Source organism: Sphaerodactylus townsendi, linkage group LG12 (genome assembly GCF_021028975.2).
Source record: "Sphaerodactylus townsendi isolate TG3544 linkage group LG12, MPM_Stown_v2.3, whole genome shotgun sequence".
NCBI classification, from domain to species: Eukaryota; Metazoa; Chordata; class Lepidosauria; order Squamata; family Sphaerodactylidae; genus Sphaerodactylus; species Sphaerodactylus townsendi.
In genome coordinates, this window is record NC_059436.1 from 29,410,470 (window position 1) to 29,428,910 (window position 18,441).

The following is an 18,441-nucleotide window of genomic DNA, read 5'->3' on the forward strand; positions in this document are numbered from 1 at the left end:
TATTTTCTTATATGAGGAACCTCCTGTCTTGTGCTCTGCTGTTCTGCCCCAAACTACATGACTGGAAGGAAAAGGCCCTTTTTGTCTACTGCTTGGCTATGCGCTCTTACATTCTGTCTTTCACATAGCAAAGTCTGCTCAGGCAGATTTTGGTGCAGTGAGATAATCATTTGTAATCTTTTAGCTCCCAGCTACTACTGTCCTTTCCATGTTTAACTGGCTGTTCTATTATTGATATTTTAGTAACAATGGGTTGTTTTATTGATTTGAGTAAGCTGCCTTGGAAAATCTGAGATGACGATATGTGGGATACAAGTTTTCTGAGATAAATAAATGGATGAAAGAAAGTAAAGGGATGTAGTACAGAAATCCAATTTGGGTGCAGGATAAACCAAATTGAATGGCAATGCTTCTTAGCAGTGCAGTACTAAACAGTTGTATCCTTCTAAAGCCGTGGGCTTGGGAGGGTATAATTGCTTAGGATTGCACTGCAAGTCTCTGCAGAGTCGAAGGGTAAGCTAAAAACTTTGTTGACCAAAAGGCTGAAGACACCACATCATACAACACAGAACCAACAGTGTTTTGTATTTAATATGTCTTGTAACAGGGCAGCCACTTAGTAAGAGATATAGCCCATAATTAAGTCATTCAGTTTCACTTGGGGAAAAAAAATCCAAAACACACCAGCCATTTATGTACTTTGAAGACTCCAATCAACAGCTGTTTCATTTGGGATACACTACACATTTACATATTCTTCAGGGAAAGATAACACAGTAGTTCAAAATATGAGTTTCAATTTAACTACAAGATGTTGCATTTTCAATCCTAGTGGGAATTCTACTGCTGTGTTACATATTACTGATGGCACACAGATTTTGTTACGGCCATATTCTCAAACGATTTCAACCCCTATCAAATCAGTTAATTCACTAGGGCTGATCCTAAACTTTCCATCTGGTGTTCACTCAAATGTCATACCTGGCCACTTAGGAAAAACAATTTGACATTTGCCCTCAATGGAAAAGTCTACTTGCAGATTTCCTAAGGAGTTCCATCTCCTGTAAGGAGCACATATTCTTCCAGAGGCACATTCTTAAAGTCGATTAACATAAATTTAGTTGGACCATAGTACTTTTTAATTACTTTGCTATACTCACCAGAAGGTTAGTTAAGCATTGTAAATCAATTTTCTGCACATTTAGGCTTTTCAGTTGAAGTAAAAAAATTCTAACCGCACTGTGAATATGCAATCAAGGTGGAATTTCTTCCCTCCCCCTCCTCCTCCTATTCACACTACATTTATATTTATCATGGCATTGTTAACTTTAAAACACAGCTGTAGGTCACAACAGATGTTATCAAACTGCAAGAAAAGCAACGTATTTCATAATATACTACATTTGTTTGAACCAAAATTCTATATTTTTCTTGGGTTCTTAAAAAAAGTGAACAGAAGATGAACAGTCATTCTTTCAAGACCACTATTCACTTTGTCTCTTTGGAACCAGTGATAAAATCAGTCTACTAAATGTCTGGAAAAGGTAGTGATGAAAGTTGGCCTCTTTCAACAGCCTTGGGCAAAGCCAGTTGGAAAATAAAGTCCAAAGCACTCACTGGTTCAGGCTGAGTTTGCTTCTTCTTTATCATCATCAACAACCTGAAAGGCAACAGACTATTATTTATTTAAAACATTAATAGGCTACCTCTCCATCCAAATAGGATCTTTCAGGAGGTTAGCATCAAGGCATTAAAACATTTAAACATCTATCTATAAAAATGCATGTATACTTAATAATACTTAATAATAGTTATACAAATAGTTATACAAAATAAGGATTTCACTAGGTGTGACTGATGGGAGAACGTTTCTTCTACACAACTCCTGAAGGCACAAAAGGTAACTTACTGGGTGAGATCCCACCATTTTAACTACTTGTGAAAAAGGGAGGAGGGGTCCCTTTTGACCACCCAAAAAGGTTATGCTGGAGATCATGGGACAAAAGCCATAGTTAGAGAAAACTACTTCATTACTAGACAATTAAACCAACTGTGGAATTCACTGCCAGCTAAGCACATTCATTCATTCATTCATTCATTCATTCATTCATCCATCCATCCATCCATCCATCCATCCATCCATCCATCCATCCATCCATCCATCCATCCATCCATCCATCCATCCATCCATCCATCCATCCATCCATCCATCCATCCATCCATCCATCCATCCATCCATCCATCCATCCATCCATCCATCCATCCATCCATCCATCCATCCATCCATCCATCCATTTTAGACCCTGCATTTCTCCCTAATGGGGACCAAGAATGGCTTACATAATTTGACTCCATTTTATCCTCACAACAATCCTGTGAGGAAGGTTAGGCTGAGAATGTGTGACTGGTTCAAAATCATCCACTGAGCTTCCATGGCATGAGTGGGGATTTGAACTGGGGTCTCCCCTAACACACTTAACCACTACAGCACGCTGACATAGTGATGGCAATGAGCATGGATGTGCATTAGACACGTTCACGGAGGACACAGGTCCGGTAGTGGCTACTAGCCACAGAGACTAAAGAAAAAATCTTCACGTCCAGAGACAGCAAACCTCTGAATACCAGGGAAACATTAGCAGAAGGTCTTGGCCTCTCTGCCCTGTTTGTGGCTCTCCAGGGCACGGTGGACACTGCATGAAACAGAATTCTGGACTAGATGGATCACTGGTCCGGTCCAGGAAGGCTCTTCTTATGAAAACTGGTTGAGATGAAGCAAAAAAGTAGCTGTATCCCCACCCACTGGCTGCAGCAGTATCTAAAGCAACACATGATTTTCCCACTTCTACCACTTCTTGGCCTGGTCAACCTGTCATGCTACAAGTCAGCTGCTTGCCGTTCCCTAAAGCAAACTCTACACAGCCCCACTTTTTTCAATTCCTGCCACATCCATTGCAAAAATAATCTTATTTTACACATTCCTCTTCCTTCTTAAAACCCTCATAGACTTTAAACCCAGTTATTAGATTTGGAGATATTTTTAAACCTCGCAGAGAGATTCTGTGGTGGTGTAGGGAAGTGCAGGGTGTAGAGACGTTCTGTGGTGGTATAGGGCTATAAATATAAAAAACCAGTGTTTAAAAAATTCGGTATACCCTTTTAAAATGAGCTTACCTGTTCCACGCCTTCGACTTCTGGAATATAGAACTGCAGCATATTTTGAATTCCATTCTTCAATGTTATGATGGAACTGGGGCAGCTAGTGCATGCACCTTGCAGTTTTAACTGCACAATTCCATCTTCAAAACCCTTAAATATGACGTCACCACCATCTTCCTGGACGGTTGGCCTGAGAGACATTGAAGACACATTTGAATGGTGGAGGATAAAAATATTAACGATTAAACCATTTAAATACTCACGGCCAATAGGGCCAAAGCTCAGAGTATTCTCCCCCCCCCCCCACCCCCTGACTTGTCTCTCCCTTCTTCCACTTTTACCTCTTCTACTGCAGCACCATTCATGTGGAGGATGGCCTTCCTCTTCTGATCCAACAATCCCCTTCCTGTCTCCTTTTCAAATCTACTTTATTTGTAAAAACCTTCTGAGACCATCATAGCCAGGGCAGAATTGTAGTCTCTATCTTGTTTATTATAGGGCAGTGGTTCTTAAATTGTGTGTTAGTACGCAAAAAGTTGGTTAGTACGCAAAAAAAGTTAGTATGCCAAAAAAAGTTAATACGCAAAAGTTGGATCAATGCTCTTTTGCAGGTGGGTGGAGCTGAACAGGGAGGATGAACTGAGAAAGGAGGCTCTGGGAGACTCAATGGCAAACTGGGGTTTGCCTCTGTATGAAACTGTCATGAAATATGCCTGCTGCTCAGCAAGGCTACATATTTATCAATATTAAACATGAAAAATAGAATACAAACTTGCTCACTGTCAAATACTGTAAAATTCCTGCATTTTGTGGTGTTGGAGCGGGAGTTACTTTGATATGGTAAATTTAAAAGTAGATCCTACTTCAACAAGTTTCAGAACCACTGTTTAAAAGGAATGTTTCTAACAAAAAAAAACCCCACACTTCATACTGAATTCCGCAACTAGAAAAAGTATGCAAATTCATTGCCTTTGCATCTGTGTTTGGGCAGGGGGAAGAGAAGCTAATTAGAGCACTGAGCTCTTTCCTCTAGGCAGTTCAGCTTCTAAAATTTTTCACAATTAACAGGAGGCCATAGAATTAACGTAGTATAATATAGAAAAGTTTGGATTTATATCCCACCCTTCTCTCCTTCAAGGAGACTCAAGGTGGCTTACAAACACCTTTCCCTTTCTCTCCCCACAATAGACACCTTGTGAGGTAGGTGAGACTGAGAGATTTCTGAAAGAACTGTTACTAGCCCAAGGTTACCCAGCAGGAATGTAGGAGTAGGGAAACAAATCTGGTTCACCACATAGGAATTCACTGCTCATGTGGAGGAGTGGGGAATCAAACCCAGTTCTCCAGATTAGAATCCACTTGCTCATAACCACTACACCACACTGGCTCTGTTGTATTATAGATATAGATATATATAAGATGTAAATAAAAATGCGTGTGCTTTGTCAAATTTTCTACAAGCAAGAAATAATTACATTTTATTGTGTTGCTAGGGTGGGGAGACTTTTAGTCATAAATCCTCCTCTTCCATCCTTACAACATTTATGAATCTTTCAAAAATCCATATTTCCCTGCCTGGCCAAGATATGACATCTTTCTACTATAACCTTATCCTGGATTTGATCCTCTAGACTTATGGGAATGAATCTCCGGGATAATTATCATTTTCCACCCCAGTTTCCTGCCATATGTAAATACAACTATTATTATAACGTCCTAACAACAGCTCTCTACCACACTGAAAAGCCTCACATTCCTTATACAAAACCTCTATGTATTAATTTGTATCCAAGACACATTAAACTTAGAAACTGCTCATATTTATCACCAGTATCTTCTAGCAAAGCTCTCCAAAGCTACTTCAGAACTCTAGCATCGGCTACCTTGCAATGAAATCAGAATCTTCATTTCCCAGTAGCCCCAGGCTTTTGATTCCCTTAGATTTCCAGATACTTTCAAAAAGAAACAACAAACACTCTGTTTGTAGAACTGGCATATGCAAAAAGGCTGGAAATGCTGCAGTGTAAATATTGACACGAGGGCCAAAATATAAATGTACAACTGTACTGTAGTTCTTCAAACGTCTTTTTGGCAAACACTAGAGGACAAGCAAATTTAACAGAAATATACAGGGCAAAGAATGATAAAGCTTTTAAATCAGTGGTTCTCAACCTTCCTAATTCCGCAGCCCTTTAATACAGTTCCTCATGTTGTGGTGATCCCCAACCCTAACATTTATCCGTTTTACAGATGGGGAACACTGATGCAGAGAGTCAGGCGACCCCTGTGAAAGGGTCATTCGATCCCCAAAGGGGTCTCGACCCCCAGGTTGAGAACCACTGTTTTAAATCAAGGAGAGATGTATCTCACGGAATATTGAGTATCAGTTTCAATAACATGTTTAAACTTGTTATCCTTTCCCAATTTTATACGTAGCTCAAAACCAACTCTGCCTTTTCAGCTCACATCCCTCTTCCAAAAATTTATGAAAGGCTCAAGGGAAATAAATGGGGTGTCAATGCTTGCTGCTGACAGGCCTAATGCACTGGCGGAATCACCCGATCTCACAATGAATACAGTGCTGCTTTCATACAAAACTTAAAAAGAAATGCAGGCTTTTTTGTCACCATGCCAAACTGGCCATCCTTTGAACGATCCATTCAGAACCCCCTCTGCCCCAACGGCGCAAGCGCTTGACACTAGCAATGATACAGGAGGCAAAACTTGCAATTACCTAATTCGAGTATCCAGGAGTTCTTTTATCATTAAGACAACTTCGTCATCCTCTTCAGAGGAAGCTTGAGGGATTTTCATGAGACAGGGGAAAAAAACATATTAATTGGAGTAGTATAGGAATCTTCCACATAAATAAGAAATAAATAATCAAGTATCTAATGCAGAACTGAGCCCAGAATGAAAAATCAATAAATCCTAGGTATCCTAGGCTTGCAGAAATAAATCCTAGGCTTGCAGAAAAATCCAAATTCCCCAGGGCATGAACAGAAAGGCTTTCCCACTGATATTCTAACATCTAGCATTCCGAAGGATACCACTTCTGATCTTGAAGATTCCATCTAGATATCATGACCAACAGCTATTGAAAATCCTCTCCTCGATGAATGTGTCTATTCTTGGACATTTACCTGTATCTGTACGAGGTGCCTCTTCAGTAATAACAGGTAATCCAGAGGCATAGAAATCCATTATGGTTGCATAAATATCTGGTTTAATTAAGTTCCAATCAGTATCTTCATTTTCCTAAAGGTATTTTAAAAGCATAACAATATATGAATAGCCTTGCTGATTCAAATAAAGGTTCAACTAATCTGATGGTCCATTTTCAACAGTGGTCAATGAGGTGCTCTGGGAAAATCAATAGCAGAGTATGAAGGCAGCAGTCCTCCTATTGTATGTTCCCAGTATTTAGTAACCGGGGGAGGCTGCCTTTGCACACAAAAGCCAGATGTTTAATTAACTATTATGGCTAGTAGCTCCCAGCAGATTGTCCCTTCTATCAATGTCTCCAATTTAAAAGTAACTGTGAAACTTGCCATGACCACTTGTAGCTTATGGACTATTGTAAACAAGTACACACTTTTCTCTACTTGAGCCTACTGCCTTCATTTCCACTGGGCAACCCAGAATTCTAGAGTGTTCAGCACTAAATGAGAGATTTACAGCACTGAGAAGTGATGGAGCAGATCAAAAACAAAATCACTAAACCCAGTGAAATTTCTGGATCCTTTCCTGAGTTAACCCTGAGATCATCCAGTTTAGATCTTGGTGAGTCTGCAGTCTTGGTGAGTCTGCCTATTTTCACACATTTGTCTCAACCTCACAGACAGATGGTATTATTGGGGTGCTTCAGCTAGATCTCAGCTGGGCACAAAGGAAGAGGTCCATAGCAACATAATGTTTGAACTGGTCATATCAGAGCCAGAGGTTCCTCATGGCTTGCACCAGTGGTTCCCAAGCTTATTTGGCCTACCGCACCCTTTCCAGAAAAAATATTACTTAGCGCCCCTTGGAAATTAATTTTTTAAAATTTTAATAGCAATTAAACAGAAAGATATATGTATTAATGTTTCTACCTTTTTAGTAAAATATAGTAAAGAAAGGTGTAAATTAGAAACATTGAACTTTGAAATTATGAAACTATTTATGAACTCCGAATAGAAAGGTAATACAAAATCGACCAATCGCATGAGTGGCAGTTGCCCGCAGCAATGCTCGTAGTGCTCACGTGTTTTGGAACGGCAATTCAGTGGCACCACATGAACAGTAGCAGTGCGCGATTGCACATACCTCAATGCAAGTGAGGGAGTATGCGGGAACCGAGCCAACATCCAGTACGTTGTTCAAAGAAAAATTAAGCGTTATGAGCGGAATACATAAATCAATTTTTCTAAATCTTCTCTTCTTTCTTTATGCTTTCACCGTCCCCTTACAGTTATTCATCGCCCCCCAAATCACCTGTGGCCATCACCGCCCCCTGGATCGCTGCAGCACCCACCAGGGGGCGGTAGCACCCACTTTGGGAATCACTGGCTTACATGCTCCTATTTGCGGCCTCCAGAACAGAAAAGATACAAAAGCTATTTGTATTACTACATCAGATGGATTTATTAATGCATTTATAATTTTGATATTCTGAAGCTGTGATATTATGGACTGTGTATGGAGTATCCGCTTTAACTTGACAGTTTTTTTTCCTGGAGTAGGGAGGTTTCACGATGTATTCATGAACAGTCCCTTTTTATTTTTGTCAAACCTATTGTTTCTGAAGTTTATTTGATATGCAGCTATAGCAAATGTCTGTAGAGAGATACGTTTCAACTACGTTCAATATTTCTAGCCTCAACTTCAACATCTCCACCAAATCATGACTAAGGAAGCTTAACTATGGTTTTGGATGATGTCAAAGGAACAAACCATGCCTTTTGAGAAGCTGACCATCAACTCTGAGGTGGCTTCCAAACCAGTTTGTCATGATGACTGGTCTCACTGACAGAGAGTATTTATGGCAGATACTGCTGCTGCAGCACAGACGCAGGTGTGAATTTAAGAATTTAGATGCTGAGAAGATGGACCAAGAATAAACAGCTCTAAACCTTAACCTATCTGTTGCACATCTATTAAGATCTTTACTTGTTCAGTATGGCTTGATAACTGCAAAGGACCCTGATCAAGAGATCTGGAAAATGTTGTTAGACGACAAGGATGTACCTGTCTCTCAGCAGGTAGCAAAGTTTTGTGCACCAGCCTATAAAAACTCCCTTACCTAGCCAGGGAATGAGCTGAAAGTCAAATATTTATTCAACTAGCTAGTTGTTTAATAGTAGTTGTAATCTGATGCTATAGATGTGCGTTGTTGTTTTGTTTTTACTGGCCTTTGGCTGTATTAAACTATTTCATTTTCAGATCTTTTTGGGATCATGTTTAACCACGTGACCTTTTGATGGGGATGCTCACAGTTGTGACTTTGTGCAAAGCGGTGTTTCAGCTACCATTTTAAAAAGTTTTCATACGGTCACACAACTGGGTTATACTTTTAAGCTAATTTACTGTGATTTATTTCACCATGTTGTTGACAATTTTAAAAAACAGACATTTACCTAAGGCGACAATCCTATGTAAATTTATGTCAGAGTAAATTTTATTTAACTTTGCAACATTTATTTCTAAGCAAAAATGCATGCACAGGACTGGGCTTTAACAGAGCAATGTTATGCAGAGTTATTCCAGTCCAAACCAGTTGAAATAAATGAGCCTAGACTGGAATAACTGTATATAGGATTACACTATAAATAAATAAGCTCCACTGAGACAAGACTACTAACAGCGCTACCGTTTGCATGAAGTCCTTGAGACAGGAACAAAAGCAATGAAAATAAATGTTAAAAATAATTGCTGTTAAAAATTCTAAACACAAACAACAACGCAAAGGAAAGAAATAGTGATCACCTTTGATCAGCAATCACTTCTAAAACTAATTTTCAGTAAATTCAACTGAGAAGGCAACATATAGCTCCTGCTTAAATTTACACTAATCCTCTGTACTGTTTATTTTTAGAATGCTTTAAAGAAAGATTTTCAGCATACTCTAAATTATTCCAGAAAGGAGCACACTTCCCTTATCACTCCCTGCAGACTTGCACAAGCTTCCACACATCTTTAAAGCATTAAAACCTTATTTCAGATTTACCTTTGTGACTGTGATGAAGTCTGTTCCGAAGAACACACTTTTAACTCCTTCAATCCTGAAAAGCTGTCTACAGAAAAATAAGAAGATTCAGAAAAATAAAATTCACCTTCCAAATCCTTGCGCATCGTGAGCTTCCTGGTTTCTAGGGATTACCTCATGCAGGCATTCTTGTCACTCCATGACATCACGACATGTAATTTTACCTCCTATGAACACATTCCGTGATAGTCTCTGCAGCACAGAACACTTCCTCTAGTGTTGACACTCCCATTTGTTCAAGATCGATGGTTTCAAATGAGCTCATGAGCAAATTGAAGTGCTAACACAAGAGGAACCATGCTCCACAGCACAGACAAACTAGCTTGCAGGGAACTTGTTTCTAGGATTCAAGCTGCAATCCTAAACTCAGTGCATACACAAATTAATTAAAGAGATCCAGGATTGTAAATGGCTACACAGTTGGCCAAGTAATAGCTACTTTCAGACACACAAGGAAGATCTCACAAGCTACAAAAGAGGAGTTGTCCATTTTTTGGTTTAGGGCCTTAAAAAAGGTTAAGTAAATGTGGTCTCCTCTGCAAGAACCATGCCATTACTGACCCATGGAGTGATGTCACATCATGACTTTCTTGGGCAGACTATTTCAATGGACTGGTTTGTCATTGTCTTCACCAGTTTACAATTTACCCCCAGCAAACTGGGTACATTTTACTGACCTTAGAAGGATGGAAGGCTGAGTAAACCTTGAGCTGCTCCATGAAACTGACTTCCATGGGGATCAAACAGGTTGTAAGCACAACTTTGACAGAGTAACTGCAGCTTACCACTCTGTACCACAGGGCTCCTTTCAGAACCTTAACATGCCACAAATAATAAAGCTATATCTGGGCAGACAAACCAGTAAAAAATGTTGTAGTCTAACTTGCAAGGCTGAGCTAATCTCACATAAGACGAGATAGTAGTGTGCCTTTTATGCTCACACTAGCAGTAAAGCCTACTGTGCTGAACAATATAACAGGCTCTAGACAGCTGTTAGTGGAGGGAACAGCAGTGAGGAAGCATCGGCTTAAATCAGTAGGGAACCAAGCTACTTGGCACCAAGCGCACAAGGTGGAATGTTCTCTGGAATGCGTTACTTTGGAAAAATGTTTTGATTCAACTTGTAATTGTATCGCTAATATGAACTCTGTTTACATTACAAGTCTGTTTTCCCCTCCAAATTACCAAGAAGACTGTAAACATACAGATCCGATTGCTTCAACGAAGTTTTAACCTTTCGTGTCTTATTTACATCCACATGAAGTTTGTACCTGCATCACAGATTTCCAGGTTTCCCCTGGAAAAATCTGGTAAATCTGGTATTGCATGTTTTCTGGTATGTGTCTCAAGTCATTATGGTATAACTGGCAGCAGCTCTACAGGATCTTAGGTCATTGGCTTTTTCATCACCTATTATCTGATCCTCTTAAGTGGAGATGCCATAGAAGAAGAAGAAGAAGAAGAAGAAGAAGAAGAAGAAGAAGAAGAAGAAGAAGAAGAAGAAGAAGAAGAAGAAGAAGAAGAAGAAGAAGAAGAAGAAGAGGAGGAGGAGGAGGAGGAGGAGGAGGAGGAGGAGGAGGAGGAGGAGGAGGAGGAGGAGTTTGGATTTATATCCCCCCTTTCTCTCCTATAGGAGACTCAAAGGGGCTTACAATCTCCTTGCCCTTCCCCCCTCACAACAAACACCCTGTGAGGTGGGTGGGGCTGAGAGAGCTCCGGAAAGCTGTGACTAGCCCAAAGTCACCCAGCTGGTGTGTGTGGGAGTGTACAGGCTAATCTGAATTCCCCAGATAAGCCTCCACAACTCAAGCGGCAGAGCTGGGAATCAAACCCGGTTCCTCCAGATCAGAGGGCACCTGCTGTTAGTCACTACATCACTGCTGCCACTACACCACTGCATGGGATCCTCCACATGCCGAACAGATGCACAACCATTGAACCATGGCTTTTCTGCATTCCTCAGCCCCCTTCTAAAGGCACTCTACAACCCACAGGGCAAATGAGTTTTTGTTATACATGGCATTAGTGCAACATATAATTTGCCACTACATTAGTAAGCTGGTCATATAAATAAGTTATTGCACACAAATTACGAAACACTCACACACCTGGCTAAGGGTGAGCAATATGTGGACGCCGGAGTAGTGAATTCTATAGTTCTAGCTTCCAAGACTGGCTTGCCTGGGATAAATTTCAAGCTGTTTGGGTTTGGAGTATCCTGTGTCTGAATAAACATAGATCTTACTGAAATGAAAAGAATAGTTGATTTATACACAGACACACACCGTTTAACACAACCCAATTTCAACCAAAACATCATGAAACACAATATGAAAAAAGCCCTGATAGATGACAACAAGGGTCCATCTACTCTTTATGTGTTTATTTACTCACATCATTTATCATCCACCTTTCTCATGGAGATTCAAGGCATGATTCAGAATTATAAAACGATGTAATAAAAACCAATATAGCATTTTGAATGAACTAGAAAAAAATGATTATACAACCAGAGAATTAAAATGAAATTTTAAAAATTCTAAATGAAACATTATAATGCATCCAATAAAGCAAAAATATATGACAGGGAGGGGAGAGAAAAAATGTTTACAATTTTTCATGGACAACTACAACCCTACTCCATTTATAAAAATGCCTCCTGGACTAATCTATCACACTTTCCCCCACAGTGACAGACAGCTTACTTCTGGGCATTCACAAGCAGGACTGGAAGGTCCCCTTGTATTTGTCACCAAACATCTGGAGTCTCTAAACAGGGAAGCCACATTTTGCTATTGCAGCTCATAGCCACTGACAGATATTTTCAAATGAGATTACTTCTGTTCGTCACTGCGCGAGCAGCCCAAGACAAGTAAATAGCTTGCTAAGTACAGAAGCTAACATTTACATTTAAAATACTCTGTGGATTTACATACATACATATTGCTGCTCATTATTTGCAAAAGCAGTTACTCTCTTGAGGATTGAGCAAATATTTCACGGAGGAATGACTTCTGTTAGCATCAATGAAACAAAAATAAGCCCCTAAGTTTCCATTTTATAAACCTTTTTATTCTGTCGTTACCTAACAGCTAGGGATAAATCACCAAACTGCTATGCAAATGCATATCATGGCAGCAGGGAATTTTATTTTTAATGCACCTATTAACATACCAGATCTTTAGGAAACAAAGGCCCCTTCCGCACATGCAAAATAATGCGTTTTCAAACCACTTTCACAACTGTTTGCAAGTGAATTTTGCTATTCCACACAGCTTCAAAGAGCACTGAAAGCAGTTTGAAAGTGCATTATTTTGCATGTGCGGAATGAGCCAAAGATTCAAAACAGTGGCATGGAAGTATGTCTAGGACACAAGTTCTTAAAGTTAGTTAGGGTGATCCCTTCAAGTTAAGAAAAGCCTGTTTGATCACCAATTGTACCGCTACAATTACAGTCTTAAGTGTGGTGGCCTCCCTGAACCTTGATTGGTTCAAACTTATTGGTTGAATATCTAATAAATGTTAAACACAGGGGTATGCTAATGAAGCTGCATCCAAACTAGCCCTCTTTTATAATGAAATTGCAAATGGATATCAGACTAGACAGACTCATGACTGGAAGAGTCAGAGATGCATATGTTCCAGCTTCACTTACTGACTGGTTCCTGCCCCTGACAAATCATTATCCTTACTGTTCCTGTTTTTGCCACTTAAGAAGTCTTGTTAAGACACTGAAAATGTGAACTCCTTGTAAAGCTCCTTGCCTGTTTTTCTAGAAACTACATTTCTAAATTCAGGGTGGTACAGACTTCACTGAAATAAAAATAATAATTTATTTATACCCAGACACTTTTGCAAAACACTCAAATATTAATGCAAGGGCATGAACACTAAAGCATTGTGTAGTACACAGCACAACAGGACAAGATTATTTAACAAGCACAGTTCTGTTTGGATTTTCACCTCTCTGATTAAAACCTCTGAGGGTGATTAAGAAATGAAGAAAAAACATAAGGGCTATCAGAGTGGAAAACTGTGTTGTAAGTATCACTTCATCTATTATCACATTGAGACAATATAAGTTCAGGTCATGGGAAATTGACAACATTCCTAGATTCATGACTTCTGGTTTCACTTATTCAGTCAGCAATCTGATCACATAACACTGTCTGTGGACCTTTTTATTTTGATAGCACCAACATCGTAATCATTACATCATTAAATTCCATGTAATATTTAGGGTTTTTTGACTTTTTGTTCATTTGGTCAGGGGGTCGGGTTGCTATTGAATGGCAGAAGAACCTGGTTTTCCAGTGTTCAAGGACTTCACCATTCAAATGGGTCTCCTGCATATGGCAACGTTCTACTATTTGTTTTTTTAATTCACTTTATTCATAGTCTGCCTCCACACTGAGATGCAAGGCGGATTACCCAGTATAAGTCAATGAAATCAACAGGATGAGATATCCAATAAGTAATGTGACAGGACTAAGATTCAAAAGGTCTGAAACAAACAAAGTCATACACATGATGTGTTACTCAACACTGTATTGTCAATTATTGTGCTTTGGAGTAATTGGTCATGGAACTGACCTTGGCACTGATCAGAGCCTAGCACAAGACAAAAAACTGTGGCACCAACTGGGAGCAGCAATCTCAATGCTATTAAGTTCAGCATTTATATAAATGGAAGGATGCCCTAAAAGTCCAATATAACCACATCTGATTTCAGAATCAGCAGCTTCTCAAAAGTGAAGTGATTAATCAAAAGGAACCTAAAAAGGAGAGAAAAATAAGCTGACAGAACTGCCAAACAAAAACAGGGAGTCTGCAGAGTAACCAAATGAATTATTTACATCCATTTTCACTGCAGAAAGCGTAGGGAAATTACCTATTCAAAAGATGTTGTTTCTAGAGAAGGTGACCGCTGTCAAAAGTGACAGGCAACAAAACAGGCAAAAGTGACGAGCTAACAAATCAACAACTTCTGTCACCCAATCTGGATGACATACAGCTAAGCATTCATAAGGAACTAGTAAGTGAAATAATGGTTCTTCTAGAAGCAATGGTCATTAGTTTAGTTGGCTGCATTCACAAGAATAATTCAAGATGCATATTCACCAAGAACAGATGTTGGAGCCCCAAGCATTATTACTTAATGAATAAAATTATACAGAATTGCATTGGGGATAGGAATCATGGCTTTATCATATTCCAACACAGAACTACCAATGCTAACTTTCAGGACAAAAATTACACTTACCTGGTATCCATAATGCTGCAGAGGAAAGGAATGGCTTCTGATGTACGGCAAGGTGTAGAGCTGCTTTGGTTGCTACATTAACTTCTTTTCTTCCCCAGTGAGAGAAACTCAAAGAAAAGAAGACCAGTGTAACCAAGAATACCATTTATTTTCTTTATTTATGTATTTACGTTTGGATTTATATCCTGCCCTATCCCCGAAGGGCTGTGGGCGGATTACAACATAATTTAAACGCTCCATAGATATTAAAATATAAATTCTAATTTAAAACTTAACCAGTTAACAATTTAAAAGAAGTTAAAATAGACACTGTGATGGTAGTAACTTGATGACACAAGTTCATCCTTCCCACCTTCCTCGCCCACCCACCCCCACCCCCAAGACCGAAATATGTTATATTGCATTCAAGCAATCCAGCTGGCTAGTTGGAAAAGGCCTGATGGAACAGCCATGTCTTGCAGGACCTGCAGAACTGTCATAGTCCCCATAGGGCCCTGACATCACCAGGCAGTTTGTTCCAACAGGCTGGTGCCAGGTCCATGAAAATTTCTTTGATGACAAGCTAAAGCAATGTCCTTTAGAGACATGGGAGCTTCTTAGGAAAAGCTCTGATGCTGCCAACCTTTGCTTGGTTTTGTCTCTGCTATTGTGAGCTTGGTCCCTGGATTTGCTTTGCTGTGGTTTGATCATTTTTTTCTGATTTTTGTATATTTAAGTTGTCCTGATTATTCTGCACTTTTTAGAGGTTGCAGACTTATATAAAACAAAAGGCAGGGGTATAAATATTTTAAATAAATGCACATAAAATATTTCAGATTTGGACTAACATCCCAGGGCTGGATACAGAGTAATTTATTTATGTCTTTCATTCTCACATTCTAGTTTACCACTGAGCTCAAGATCCTAGCTCCTCAGGGAGCAAGAATTTGAACTCAAGGTTTCTACCATCTACTCAATAAGTATCGCTCACACGAGTCGCTGATCAGTGTTTCCTAAAAAAAAGGGAGAATATGCAAATTCTGGTTTATTTAAGTAAAAAAAACAGGATCAATTTAATATTTGATGGTATGTTTTTCCATATTCCAAAGTTTCAAAATTTAAAAAAAGTTCTAATGACCATTTAGAGGGAAGGCATAAGCTGACCATACATGCTGACCAGTACTACTGAATCTTATTCTGATGAGGAGCAGGTCCAACAGCTGTCTGATAACTGTGAAAGGGGCAGTGCATAGCAGTTTTCCAGAAGATCCAGCTCCACCCTCACACTTTAACAGTAGGACTGTCTTTGGCTTGGATATTTTGTGGAACGAAGTACTGTGCATACCACATTTTGTGAGAAACTCCAGGTAAAAATATTACATTAATTTCAGGCAACAAGGCGAGGGAGGAATCGTGTGGCCTCTTAAAGGCATGCAGATTGAAGAACACTGGATCATTTTCAACCAATCTGAACATCTGGCAGGTACTACAAGACTCCTCTTTTTCTGGTTAAGCTGATGATCCCTCTGGGAACCAATAACCACAGAATTTTAACTGTACTTCATAAACACAAGAAAGCCCCACATTCAGTAGAAGGAAGTTTCTCCATCCACACTTCATTTGAGAAAGCATAACAAATCCTAAATCACCAGGGTTTCAGTAAACTGTTTAAAATAACCTTGATTAAAAAATCCCCTTCGCAATCACGGGGATTGGAAGGTCTTGGAAAGGGATCTAATTGGCATACACACACCCCTTCACTTCACTGGATCGGGGGTGGAAGGGCTTAAGCTCCATGGACTACTTCGACAGCACAGAGAAGAAAATGCCCCCTCATCTTCCAGCCCACTCACGGTCACCTACCGGCCACCCAACCCCGCCGCGGCCACTCCCAACCGCAGCACAGCTGCAGCCGCCGTCGCCATCTTGGCTGCTTTGCTTTCCAGGTGAAACCAAGAAGGACCCCCGGTAAGGCTGCCCTTCGCAAACGCCTGATTTTTGCTTCGGAGCTCCTATTCAAAGTTGACAGTTGCTGGAGAGTGCCTCTGGCGGCCACTGTTGGCCAAAGGGAGGAACTGCAGTTGGAACAATGGGCGGGGCCTGTTTTGTTTTCTTCCAGGATCGCACTTCCACGTGCGCAAAGCTTGAACGCACGTACAGCGGCTGAGTGGGGCTATTGGTTTATCAAGGTCAGTATTGCCTTCTCTGACTGGTAGCAGCTCCCTAGTTTGATGTTTTTTCGTTTCACCCTATTGCCTGAAATGCTGATACCTGAACGAACGCCGCGATCTTTCCACATGCAAACCAATGACCCAATGCCATCAAAAGACCTAGGCTAGTTCTAGGTAAACTTAACCCTACATCAGTCTGGGGGATATACGTCCCAGTAACTATGTCGAGTGGACTCGAGTGATGTGGCCAGATCCTGTGCATGCTTATCACTTTTAAATGAATAATTGTATTTTATTGTTACACTGAGCTGCCGTTAACGATGTTTTTAGGAGAAAAGCTAGGTAAAAATCACGTAAATAAACACCCAGATGAGAAGTCAGAGCACCGTTCAATGTAGGTTAGAATGTAACTGGCTTGGAGGGAGGGGTATAAAAACCAGTACTAGATCTGGGGGGCGAGGGGGCAGGCAGGTGCCCCATGCTGCAAGCAGAGGACAGCAGCAGTTGGGGGAGGCTTCACTGTTCAGCAGAGATGCTTGTTCTGCAGCGTCCCCCTTTAGCCTGCTGTTAATGTAACCCCCATGCTTAGAATGGGTTGACCCAGAAAGGGGTGGAGACTCAAAGCAGCAAGAGGCTGCAGAGCTCATGTAGTTTGGAGGATACAAGGCTACCAGACTCGGACCTTGATTTGTATAGTCCCTTAACACCTTGTTAAGGTAACTGCAATGTTGTTGGAAACTACTGGGAAAGTAGTTGTTTATTTTTGCTATGTTGTAAATGTTGGAGTTTATTGTTTCAGGGTTTTTTGTGTTTGTAATGGGTGAGAGTTCTCCTGGAAACCTTCATCATGTTGAATCCTGTTCATCAAGCCCTTGGAGTCCACAGGAGCCAACCCACTTGCAAAGAAGAATTGGACTCGGCAATATCAGTAGACTGTAAATATAAGGACTTGAAAATGAAACCTGAACAGAACTCTGAAGTGTGATGTTAAATGCTGATGTTTGATGTTATATGTTAAGAAAGTAAACCATTTTGTTTTTTTTTAAATTGTTGCAAACTCATTCCAAGTTCTGCCCCACAGAACCCACAAATAGAGGTTACACTAAGAGGTAATTCAGCTGGAGGGAGGAGCATAGAAATCAGGGCTGGATCTAGGGGGGCAGGTGCCTCGGGCAACAGGCAGGAGGGGGCAGTAACAGGAGTTGGGGGAAGGAAGCCCAGTTGCCCAGGAGAGATGGCTCATTCTTGCTTTCCATGGATAAGTCAGTTTTATTCAGATGTGAAGGAAGGTGTTTTCAGTGGGGGGGGGGGGTAAAGGTTGCATTTTCCATCTTGTTTTCCTCCTTGAAAAAGCAGCCCCTGCTTTTGGAAAAGAACAAAAAGTTTACAAGGCAGATGTAAAATACCATTTGACTCCACTGCAGTCAGGGCTGGGGCACCCTCCCTTCTTTTAAAAAAAGATTTATTAATTGAAACAAAAGATCCCCCCCCCAAAAAAATCCCTTATTCAACTTAAGAGCATCCCTGCTGTTCAGACCAAAGGTCCATCTACTCCAGCATCCCAGTTTCAAACAGAGCCTGGGTTGATGCTTCTGGGAAATGCATACAGGTTCACATCACTCTCT

The 18,441-nt window shown here is 40.3% G+C and overlaps 1 protein-coding gene across 2 annotated transcripts; it reads right to left on the bottom strand.

Moving 5' to 3' along the window:
* Positions 1-573: 573 nt before the first annotated feature.
* Positions 574-16,643, bottom strand: NFU1 (NFU1 iron-sulfur cluster scaffold). 2 transcript variants are annotated; one of them, XM_048512801.1, is made up of 8 exons: positions 16,509-16,643; positions 14,667-14,773; positions 11,512-11,647; positions 9,365-9,431; positions 6,303-6,417; positions 5,894-5,957; positions 3,175-3,349; positions 574-1,660 (listed from the first exon to the last, which is right to left on the bottom strand). In XM_048512801.1, the coding sequence occupies exons 1-8, from the start codon at positions 16,568-16,570 to the stop codon at positions 1,622-1,624; spliced, it is 765 nt and encodes a 254-aa protein (XP_048368758.1). In that variant the 5' UTR covers positions 16,571-16,643; the 3' UTR covers positions 574-1,621. The 2 variants fall into 2 exon arrangements, with proteins under 2 accessions (XP_048368758.1, XP_048368759.1); XM_048512802.1 differs by having other exon boundaries at positions 11,512-11,627; positions 16,509-16,523.
* Between the last annotated feature and the right edge of the window lie 1,798 nt (positions 16,644-18,441).